This window comes from Zeus faber (genome assembly GCF_960531495.2).
Source record: "Zeus faber genome assembly, chromosome: 6".
NCBI lineage: Eukaryota > Metazoa > Chordata > Actinopteri > Zeiformes > Zeidae > Zeus > Zeus faber.
In genome coordinates, this window is record NC_137201.1 from 26,297,120 (window position 1) to 26,309,669 (window position 12,550).

Genomic DNA, 12,550 nt, shown 5'->3' on the forward strand with positions numbered 1-12,550 from the left:
GTGTGTGTGTGTGTGTGTGTGTGTGTGTGTGTGTGTGCGCGTGCGCGCGCGCGTCTCTCTCACTCGCTCTCTCTGGGGAACTGCCTCATTCTCCATGGACTGTTGATTCTGTAATATGAAGATGGTAATGAAGCTTTTCTGTTTTTTGGGCTTAACAGTCTCCTATCCTGTGTCTTCACTGTTGCTTACGTCCATTTGTTGTCTCCATATTGATTAACACAGAGAGAGAGAGAGAGCAGAGCCCTTAGTGGGACAGGATGACTGGCTAGTGTAGCATATGGAAGGTGTTCATCAGACTATTAAGAATGAGACGTTTGGATTTTCATACTGGAAGTCGTGAATGAACTGTAACTACATTTTACACAATGTCAAAACCGTGGTTTGGACGGTTCCCCGTTTGACATTCATTCACCTCTTTCCACCGGTCATGTTTTAAAGAGCCGTGCCTTAAACTGTGCCTGGAAGCGAGGTTCGGAGTAAAAACGTACAGAGGTGGCTGCTTTGAGAGAAGGTGTTGGTGAGCGCTCTGACCTCGGATCTTTTCCCCTCCACCCCCCTCTGTCTTCTGCCGAACCGACGGAAGCGGTCGGTGGGGAGGAAGATCAAACCAGGGGGGGAAACCGCCGCGTTTAAAATCACTTGAGGCGCCGTGATCATAGAATACAGATTTTGCTCAACTTTTGGTTTTTAATTCGAGAGCATACGCCGCTCAGCCAGACGTTTGGTCAAATGCTGCAGATTAGCATTTGACCAAACGTCTGGCTGAGCGGCGCCCGGTTTAAACTGAATGGATGAATTATGAAGAATGGGTTAAGAGTTGCAACTTCAAACTATTTGCTGTGACAGCGGACTGCTGCAATCTATCCATCAATCCACGAGCGGTTCTGTTGATTAACCACTAAGCGGAGAGACGCCGATGTGGACGCATTTCTAGCTGGGCAGCATATCCATGTTGTACCTGAAGTGGGGAATGAGCAGGAGATGCATTTCGAATGCTTCTGATTTGGCACTGGGCCTCGTAACCTCTTTCCTGATATCATCATCATCATCATCATCATCATCATCAATCACCACCAGTGCTGAAATATTTGAGCTTCGATTTCTAAAGTATAGCATTTTAAATTGGGGATTACCTACTATATTTCATTTATGTACAGTTTATTTTCCCCCTGCCCACAGGAGACTAGGCAGTGAGTTCTTTGTGCATTAATGTATATTTTCTATTTGATTGCTTACAGTTGAAAACATACAGTCATTCGTGTAATGTATTAAGTTTTAAAAATGTCTCGCAATAAAAAAATAAATGTCAGTACTGGAAAAGGAAATGTTCCCTCAAAGATACAACTATGTTGTAATTACCGATGAATGTTTTAACATCAAGTTTGATCACATCCACGTTCCTTTTTTTTTTTTTCCTTTTTTTTTTTTTTAAGTTTTATTCCCACATCCGTGTATTCTATTTGGAGAAGAGAATTCAGTGCCTTTTGTACATTTCAAATTTGAATATAGCGCTTAATAAAAAAAAATGCTTTGCTTTACATGGAAACTGAAACTCTCCAGTACCTTTTTATGGTTGTGTTGAAATCCTTAAAAAGAGCGAGCATGCGCTAATATAAACATCCAGATATCAAACAAGTTGCAACGTCTGCTCTCGATAAAAGATGGATAATAAAACAATTGTTTGGTAGTTTTGTGTCCTGCCCCAAGTCTCTTCCATTTTATAATCTGAAAAATGTCAGGCTTGCTTATGTTTTTATAAATTTGGGTTTTCTCCACAACAAACTGTTGAGGAGGGATAACCGTTATTTGTTTATATTCATATCTCCTCGAACTTTCAAATAAAAGTATTTTTTTCCACCGTCATGTCATGTGCCGCTGGGTTGTGTGCAAGGCCGGGCAGCTGAAGTGCTCTCTACGAACAAATAGCCTCGGTATCTTGTCCAACTATCCTTCAGGAGTAATGAAGCCAGGGAAGACAGTGTTGCCATCTAATGAACTCAAAGATGGAGGGGGGAAAAGGAAGAGCACAGAGATGAATCATTGATTCTGTGTTAAATCCCTATAAAAATGTCCATCTACTCACTTGCTTTACTATCGCAAAATTGCAACCTGCAATCAATAGGTCAATCGATTAGAAGGACGTCCTTCCTGCGACGTGGAGAGGCATGCGTCTTGTCTTTCTCTCCTTGTGTGTATATGAATTGTCTGGTGCGTTTTGGGGGTTTCTGTTTCGCTGAAATTCTAGGCAACATGACTAATAGGTTTAATGTACTTTAAATAACTTGCTGGTTTTTTTTAGGGGGGGGGGACAGAAGTAATTGGAGTCACCAAGTGTCTTCGGTCCTAACAGCAGTTTCTTTTTTCCCCACACCGTTCACATCGTTAAGAATTGTCTTTTAGTGGAATATAATTGGTCTGAGCTGAGCGGGAAATTGCCATTTGAGTATGGAATTATTGACACTAGAATGGATTTATTTGTACAAGTACGGGCACCTCCATTTTCATATATAAGGAATTTGAGATGGTAAGGGTTAAGTGCATCGTGGTACAGAAACAAAATATACGTAATGTACTAAATGTGTTCTATGCAGAGGATACATGGCTATGGCAGGGCCTACGTGGATAGTGGGCCTATTATCTACTATTTTCTACTAGTTTCTAGTATTGGCTCTGGCTGGGTACAAATATAATTGATAAATGTCCATGCAATGTGCATATAATATATGCACATTGCACAGAAATACAGTATATCAATTATATGCAATAATATGGACATGGAAAACAGTGGATGGTCAACATTATTACAATACAAAGTCGAGAATATATAATGTAATATTTACATTTTATGCTCTCCATCACAGAGTTAATTCCAGCAGGCACCATGAACCCGTACCAGGGATAATTTTGGACGCTGTCAGTGACCTCAGTCCCACGGGGTGTTGTCGGACGGTTGGGTGACTTCGCAGCGTGCGCAGCGTTTTGGAACGACCACCAGGGGGCGCTGTGGCTGCGGTCCGGTGGGGGCGAAGTGCTGACTCACTGGACTGTGTGAGTGAACCCAGCTCGAGCTGCAGAGGCTTGAGTGGGACCTTCACACTGCAGTGAACACACACACACACACACACACACACACACACACACACACACACACACACACACACACACACACACACACACACACACACACACACACACACACACCCTTAACAGGGCTTCACACTTACAAACGCACTCGCCAGAAACACACCAAGGATACTGGACAATTACAGGCAGATCTAGATGAGCACTTTAACATGTTGGCCATGTATTTCTTAGATAGGGCTAATACTAATAATAAACAATATTTGTCGATTCAAGAGGTTTATTTGTCACATACATATACATTCATACATATATGCAGTGAAAGGTCTTAATATATATAAATATACATGTTGGTATAACACCTTTCATTTTTTCCTCTTCTTTTGCTTTGTTTATTTCCACACATAAGACCACATCATGTAAAGCGCCTGCGGTATAACACCGCAACACACCACTCCGAGTGCTTTATATTCATGGAATCAAATTGCGACGATAAACAAAAGCAAGCAAACGTGTCTAATCAAAATAAGCGGACGCCATGAAAACATAAATAAATATCATGCTCACTTTTGGGTCATTGATTTAGACGTTGGCGGGTGACAGCCATTCCCCAGCGAAAGGTGTTCGGTTATTATTTGTCTTGAGCTATTAGCTTTGAATAATTTGTGGAAAAGATTTCAAAACAACACCAACCCTGAAACGCAGAGTCTCCCGTCCCGCGTCCTCCACCCAATGAGACCTGGGCTGAAACGGGTCAGCGTGAATGTGCGTAACGGTCTGACCGGTGGTTCAAAGTGGGAGGAATGGAGGAATTGTGACAATCCCTCGTCAGGACCAGATCAACGCCCTCAGCGTGATGCAGGCGGCCGGTGCTGAGCCGCCCTTCCCTTCCGGGCTCCAATGTCCTGTGGGCTCAAGGTTAACTGGCCGGAGCACGGAAGTTCAACAACGTCTCACGGTGAAAAGGCCGTTTTTTAAGACCCAGCTGCACAGGGTCCGTCTCTTTCTGCTGCGCCCCGGCCCTTTCCTTTAATGCGCTTTTAACTCTCACCAGATGTGACTTGCGGAGAAATTGAGTGTTCATTTGATTTAAATTCAATCCTCCACCTCCACTGCACAAAGTGGAGCTCAGTGCTCACACATCTAATGCTAAATAGGGAACAGGCCTGGTGCTGAACCGGCCCCTGGGATCGATTGATCTATCTATCTGTCTATCTGTCTATCTATCTATCTATCTGTCTATCTGTCTATCTATCTATCTATCTATCTATCTATCTATCTATCTATCTATCTATCTATCTATCTATCTATCTATCTATCTATCTATCTATCTATCTATCTGTCTGTCTGTCTGTCTGTCTGTCTGTCTGTCTGTCTGTCTAATATTATTCTTCAATTCATACTGTATATCATCAGCAATACAACAAACATAATACAACATTTTTGCCTTTTTACATGAAATAATTATGTGGTTGCTTTAGTTTCCCTCCTTCAGAGCCAAGGCTTTGGGAAGCCGGAAAAAAAGTAAAGATGCTGAAGTCAATCCCAGATACAGGTCAATAAGTAGGCCCTGTTATTGTGAGGATGATTATTCTGATGATGATGATGATCATGATGATGATAATGATTATTATTGTGATTATTATGGATAATGTAAAAAAATAATAACAATAATAATAATATTATTATTATGGTGATGATTATTATTATAATTATTGTTATTGTTATTATTGTTCTTATTATTATTATAACCCTATCAGAAAGGGGTGGAGGGGTATTTCCTCAACCATTCGATGTGTGACGTCACCTTGCCGCACGAGGCTCGAGACCAATCAAACGCGGGAAAATCTCTCCAAAACCGGAGCCCCGCAGCACCCACGCCCCACCCACCCCCGCGCCCCCGCACCCCCGCCCCGCGTCCCCCGGACCGTCCCTTCTCCCGCACACCCGCAGCGGTGTTGTCATGGCGATGATACCGACCGCGGCGTCCGCTCGAGGGACTGTTGCCATGGAGATGCCGGTCCGAGGCGCTCTGGCTGTGGTGGAGGAGGACGACGTGAGCGACGCGCCGCCGCCGCCGCAGTCCGGGTCCGAGCCGCGGCTTCAGCACCGCGGAGAGCGACGGCTGCGCGGGGCGCCCTTCCACCGGGGACGGTACTCCATGCTGGTGGTGATCGGGGAGATCTCCACCGAGCACCAGCTGATCGCCGCCAGGGACCACACGGAGCGGGGTAAGACGACGGACAGAAGTCCCGTTTTTGCTCCCTTTTCTGGGGTTCGTTTCCTTCGAGCTGCGACGTCATTGCGCGCCGTTAGAATAAGGGGTTTGTTCCTCTGAAGCGTCGCCGCTTTCAATCCGTGGCGCATTAAAGCTGATTCTCTGCAGCACTGCAGCATCCGCTCGTCCAGCCGCAGGAGTAACTTACACACAACTTCTCTTCGTGCACGATAAGTGTTGAATAGTGTGTGCGTGTGGAGGGATGCTTGTGTGTGTGTGTGTGTGTGTGTGTGTGTGTGTGTGTGTGCACGCAGGTGTGTGTTCCACTATTTTTGTCTGGTGTATCTTAAGGCAGTTCACCCTCACGGTGAGTCCTTGACGCTCCCGCAAGGACCCTCCACAACACCAACAAACAACCAAGTAAAGCGGTTGAGACGGTTGAGACGGTCGCCTTTGTATCTTAAAGCAGTTCACCCTCACGGTGAGTCCTTGACGCTCCCGCAGGGACCCTCCACGACACCAACAAACAACCAAGTAGAGCGGTTGAGACGGTCGCCTTTGAATGGGGACCCTTGCCCCCCCCCCCCCCCCCCGGCTTGGCCCTGACGTCACCCGTTTTGTTTTGCAGCCGGCGTTCTGTCTGCACGAAGCCATTTGGCCACTCGCACGTTTCTCCTCGCCTCTTCGACTTGTGCGGCTTTGGGAGCGGATGATGAAGCATTCTGGCGGTTCGGGCGGTCGCCACGGCAACCGCCCGGCATCTACCAGAGCTGGCATCTGCCAGAGCTGGCATCTACCAGCTGGCATCTACCAGAATGCATCATCATAGCGGGCTGTACCACCGTCAGCCCGCGATGATGAAGCATTCTGGTAGATGCCAGGCGGTCGCCTGGCATCTACCAGAATGCTTCATCATCGCGGGCTGACGGTGGTACAGCCAGCCCCCCCGTAGAGCTGGCTGTACCACCGTCGCTATGGGCGACGCCGGACACTGCCTGCCGCTGCCTGCCGCCGCGGTGTGGTGTGGTGAGATACGGGTGACGAGAGAGGCCGCGGCCGACAAGCCCACGCGTGCGCCTTTCGCCCTTGGGCCAGCCATGCTTCAGACGTACGGACTTTCGGTTGGCGAAGGACGGCGCCCAGGATGCCAGCGAGTCTCGACTGTGCCTAATGAGGCGGAGAGTCCCATCATGCTCCTTGGGTCCGTCGGCCTGCGCTCCCACGGGCTGCCGGTATCCATATTTATATTCCCCCCCCCCCCGGGGAGGGGTGCGGGCAGCGGGACTGCTCGGCCCTCTGCGTCACAACGCAACCTGCGGCCCCGGGAGCCGGGGCCCGTCGCGTCGCCCCACCAGCGAGGCGTTTTCAAATGAATAAGTCAGCAACGGAGGATATAAAACATACTTCCATGTGTGAATACAAAATGATTTCATCACTGTTTCTTTTTATAAATTCCTTATGCTTTGGATCTGTTTATCTGAACATTCCCCTTAACCAAAATAAATAGGTAAAATAAAAACAACAACACCAATTTGGCGGTTGGGGCGCTGCTTGGCAGTTTGTTGAACCTAATAAATCACCATATTTTCGCCTGCATGTAAAAGCCTTATACCCCCACCGTGTGTCTGCTGAGTGTTTATTTACTTATGCAAAGCAGCAAGTGGAGAAGCATATTATGATTATTTCAGTGCACTATTTCAGGAAGAGATTGATGCTTGTGATTAACCAGGCAGCCACAGGGCTTTGCTCTCATTAAAAATTAAAATCCCCTCGTTTATTAGGACTACATTGCTGCCACCGCTATGAATAAGACATTGTTACATTATATATGCATTTGTAAGCATGATGAGCAAATGTGATCATCTCCATATAGTCATATTATTTAATCATCCCAAAAGTGAGTGACCTGCCATGTGTCGGCAGGAAACAAGCTTGTACTATTGTACAAAGTAAAAAGAAATGGAGCCTCGTGGGATATCTTGGACAGATCGTCCTTCCCACAAATGTCCGGGCCGGGGAGTTAAGACACCCGGTCCTGGCAGGTTTTGGGGCTGACAGCGCCGGATCTGGGGCGGGGGCTTTCGTCTTCCGAGGCGGCGGCACGGAAAATTACCCGTGACACCGGGAGGGGCGGTGTGAGCCTTGGCCCCCTCTCCTGTCTCACCTCTGACGGCGTGAAGACACGTCATCCTGGCGCGCTGCCCTCCGGGTCGATGCTCCGAGTCCAGGAACCGCTCTGGCTCGTTTGTGCAGGCGGCAGAGAGGCCTGTTTGGTCGCATTTCGGAGCGCGGTCGGGAAATGATACGACGTTTTCGACACTAAAACATTTAGTTCATGGGACCTCAAACTACAGGCCCGGGGGCCACATCCCGCCCCGCGACACAATTTAGTGTGGGCCGCTACGCGGTGATTATATATTGATTAATCCAGCCCGCAAATTATTATTTTCAAATCACAGTGCACTCAATTAATCCACACAAATATACTTTGTTTCCAAATATAAAACATAATGATAATAATTTTAAAAAAAATGTAAATAGAGCACAAGAGAGATATTTCTAACAGGATTACAAGGAAATTGAAAAAAAAAACAAAAACAAAAAAAAAAACAGGCCAGTTTTCCCCTTTAAGTTGAACACGCCCTAGAAGAAGACAGCCTGGCCAGTGGCCCCCAGGTCGTTAGAGTTGGGGACCACTGATTTAGTGAGTGATTTACTCAGTAATGGGCTGGTAAATTGACCGTAACATTTGCATAATAAACATTTCCTGATTTCTCATTTAGGGGTTTTCATCTGGGCTTGTTGGTGATCAGCATATTCACCCAAATCTGAAGAGGTTTGCACAATGCCAGTTTTTGATACCAGTGGTATGCAATGTGTATATCCAGTATACAGCATTTCTAATACAACATTTGATACTGTTGGAAATATTTAAAATATGATGCCTCTGGAAAAGGCTTAGGACTCGGGATGCAGAATAAATTAGACGGATCTGAGAGGCGGGTTCCATGTGAACACTTAATCCGTCCGAGCAGAGAAGTTCCAACGAGCGGCGCTTTAAAAAAAACACTTGTCCCGGTTTCCAATTTCACGGGCGGTGCCGTGACGCGGCGCCGTTCGGGGGGGCCGGTGGATCCATTAAGAGCGGCGACTCAGCGTTCCTGGGAAAGAGGGCGCAGTCCTCAGCCGGCGGAACGCGCCGTCCTCGGCCCGAGGGCGAGGCGAGGGCGACACGAGGAGCGGGGCGGCGGAGAAAGGCTGAAAGGAGGCCAATTACCCGTCAGGGGGTGGGGGCGGGATCATGAATCCGGGGGACCCGGGTCCTTAGCCGTAGCGAGGCGCCGGCGCCCCGTTGCTCCCCTTCCTGCCCCGCCTTTGGCCCCCGTTTTTTCGGATTCTGACGGAGTCGCTCATCCGCCGGTGGCTTCATGAGGGAGTCAGGGGGGGATTCGGGGAGAGAGCGGGTGTTAAATATGGCGCCGGCCTGCGGGGCGGTCGCACTGCAGAGACGCACGCACCCTTCAAGAAATACCCCAAGATTTTTAAGGGACACCTGAATGCCTGATCTAATCCCACTAGCTATCCCTGGTTCTGTTGAGCTGGACTTTTCAAGTTGTTAAATTCACATAATGCGCTAGCACGAGCACTTATCGTGCTGCACTGACATGCAAAAACAAAAACCAACGACACTATTTTATTCCGATTCCTTGCGGCCACCTCATACATGTATCATGTGGAATAGAGGAATTAAGGTGGAGTTAAGAGTTAAATTGGGAGGTTGCTCCGGCGGTGGATGTTTGCTTTGATCGCTTCTCGTCTCTCGTGTAAGTCACTTTGGATGATCAGTGAATAAATGTAAACGCCAATAAAATGGAGGAACCCAATTGTTGCCCATTCCTGTGTCCGAATGAAAGAGAGTGGGTGTGGTTTTGGTTGTGTGTGTGTGTGTGTGTGTGTGTGCGTGCGTGCGTGCATGCGTGTGTGTGATATGAGGAGCTCTCACCGTGTTGCTTCTGTATGTGATCTTGGGGGCACGTCTGGGGGTATTTAGGGCTTTTCGTGCGTGCGTTGTTCCGGAGTCGTTTCGCAGCAAACTGCTCCTTCTTGACCAGGCGCTGAGCTGACTTGGATCGTTTCCAGAAGTGAATCTATTCCATTGACGGTGAATCGTTCATCCAAATACCAAACAAACGTTTCAAATACACAAGTGCCCACGTCTGAATCCAAAGATATGAAGCTATGAAACATCTCACAGTTCTCCAAATGTCCATATTTTTATACTTTAAATCTAGTTTAGTGTATATATGTATATTTTTTAATGTATAATACCTCTTAGAGAGGTATTATACATTAAATTATCAAATTATACATAGAGCAAATGACAACAATCTCTATACATTTTACAGGTGGATACTACCAGATATCATAGCTATTTCACCATCACATTGTTTTTCTGGAAATACACGGCGCAAACTAAACTCTTACACAGTTGAAATTATGATAATGATGGTGCCCGCCCGCTCTTCTCTTTGGTTGCCCTCCAGGGATTCGCTCCTGGGACGTGGACCCTGACGCCTGCAACCTGGACCAGCAGCTGCTGCAGTTCATAACGCGGCACTCTGCGCACTTCTCCGCAGAGGTCAGAGGTCAGTTCACACTTTTGTCCTCTGGCGTCACCGCCGCGAAGTACGTGGGGAGTGAACCAATACCTGCTCCGGTCACTCACGATAAGCCTTCCAAATGTACGTTTAGCGGACGGTAATAAAGCTCTTGATATTAAATGGACTCAAGCATCAATTGTGAAAGTGCTTGTTATAATAAAAGTTCAACTGATATTATATTGGTCATATTTCATTGCAAAGACATCCATAATATTTTATCCCCCTATTGGGTTAAGCTTAAAGTGTTGATGGTCCAGGGGTTTTTCAGCCTGATGGCTCCTCTTATTATCAGCTGTCTCAAATTTAAAAATGAAGTACAGGTTGTAAAGACAAATGTAGCTGAGCAAAAAGTTAAAACTGAAAAGTTCCCAAAAGTTGAACTACTCAAGTAAAGTACAAATATCTTACAATCTTACCGTTTCTCATTCAGCCATAAAAAAAGAACTACACACTGACGTTTGGGCTGAATTCAACACTAAAATGAGTTTAGATACAGGTATGATTTATTTTATTTTTATTTTTTATTTTATTTTATTTTATTTTATATTATTTTATTTTATTATTTTTTTTATTTTTTATTAGATACAGGTATGGTTAAAAGAGTCAAATCAGTGTATAATACATTGCGTCCCATGTCATTCAATCATTCAGTTGTATAGCTTTATTTTTAGTGGAATTCTGAGTTTAGCCAAATTCCAACCCAATAAACAAACAAACAAACAAACAAACAAACAAAATAAGCACATTTTGCTTGAAGTAGACCGGCAAACAGACCGATAGAGCAAGATATTCAGTTTTGGAATTCTGGTCCCACTGCACCTCATCAAGGTATAAAGAGTTCAGCTACAGCTCTGGCGGAGGGACAGAGTGTACTGCGACTCTTTCCGAGTGGAAGTGTGTGTTGACATTCATGTTGTCTCCTGCATGAGTGTGTGTGTGTGTGTGTGTGTGTGTGTGTGTGTGTGTGTGTGTGTGTGCGTGTGTTGCAGAGCAGGCTCTGCCAGGTAAGGTGTGTGACCGATGTGACTATTTTTTACTGACATCACACCGACCAAAGGCCTTTCCGACACAATTAAAAAGCACATTATTAAAGCACTGACACTCGTTCTGTCCCGGTATCTGGATGTGCCTGTGATGAAATGTTTGATTGACAGGCGCATTTGAGCGTCTAAACCAACCTAAGGCACAGCATGTGGATGGGAGCGAGCCGCTTCTGAGTAACATTTAGTGACAGTTTTTACAGATTGATGGACGGGGGGAACATTTTGATGGATATTTACTGACTGTCCATGAATTTATGAATGGTTGCATGCATTACATGCACACACACACACACCGACTGACACAAATACAGACACACACACACACACACACACACACACACACACACACACACAGAAACACACACACCACCCTGAGGGCAGCAAGCAGCTCGGGTGTAGGTTAATGCTGCACGACCAGTGCGTCCGGAGCAGCACAAGTCGGCGGAAATGACAAAGCATCTTTTTGGAAAGTGAGTGAATACAGTCCATGCATTAAAATCGAAACAAAAAATGAATCACTGTGAGGGCGAGGCGCGCGTCCACGCATCATTTCCTTCAGCGACTCTCTGCAGCGTGAAACACACACACACGCATTTGCTTCTCGGAGTAGAGCGCCGGGAAATACTGCCTCCGCCTCCAAACGTATATTTAACCCTCGCTCATATATTGATGTGACATCTGATTAAACATTTTGATATTTTGTTGACGGAGATGACAGAAATACCCTGGTGCCAAACGCAGACCTTGGACTGTCTGACCTCCAGGCGTCTTTGAGGCCTCTTCATTTGCGTCGGTGCGATGGGATTGTGTGGAGTTATGGGTTTCTGTGTGTCGACGCTGGGCGAGCAGAAAAGTAAAAACAAAAATAAAAAAATCCATAATCATCCTTCACCTAGAATGGATTCATTGTGTGGGAATATTTTATATGTATATGCATATTCTGTATATATATATATTTTTTTTCAGCACCAACAGAGAATAATGTATAAATAAATAATCAAAAAATAAATAAAAAAATAAAAAAATACATAATCATAAATAATCATAAATAATAATAATCTTTTACTAGTAGGTTGTGTTTAATTGTAGCATGTCTATTTATTAAAATGTCCCAGTGTTTTGTAGAGAAGTGAACGCTGGAGGGATCAGGGCTGGAACTCAGCGATGGGCGGGTATTGATCAGTCTCATCTCTCTTCCCCGTGTGATGTACATCAATAGCAGTGGTGTAGTGCAGGGTACACGCAGGTGTACAGGGTATACCCTACTTGTTTTTCAGCGGGCTTCTAAATGCGCTCAGATGTGTCGTGCAACATCCACATGATGAGAGAGTGACTTTAGAGTCTGAGCACGTGTTCCCTGAAAAACAGCCACGAAAGAGATGATCTGCACATAAACACTGGATTACGATGTCGTTGTCTTGCCCTATAATCCAGGGGCCAGTGTTGATCAATTGCTCTTCTGTGGTGAATGTTAATTCCACAATGATCCTCGCTCCCTCAAGTCAAGCAGCAGAAGTTAAGCGGCAGTTTTCAAATACTACTCGGCC

At 45.8% G+C, this 12,550-nt stretch overlaps 1 protein-coding gene across 1 annotated transcript in view; it reads left to right on the plus strand.

The window, feature by feature from the left end:
- Positions 1 to 5,044: 5,044 nt before the first annotated feature.
- LOC307232020 (microtubule-associated protein 1B-like) overlaps positions 5,045 to 12,550 on the plus strand; it is a gene marked incomplete at both ends in the record, with an annotated part of 56,495 nt that continues 48,989 nt past the window's right edge. The window contains 2 exons of the mRNA XM_080002901.1: positions 5,045 to 5,312; positions 9,844 to 9,945. Coding sequence (XP_079859027.1) covers positions 5,045 to 5,312; positions 9,844 to 9,945 — 370 coding nt within the window. The remainder of the gene's footprint in view (positions 5,313 to 9,843; positions 9,946 to 12,550) is intronic.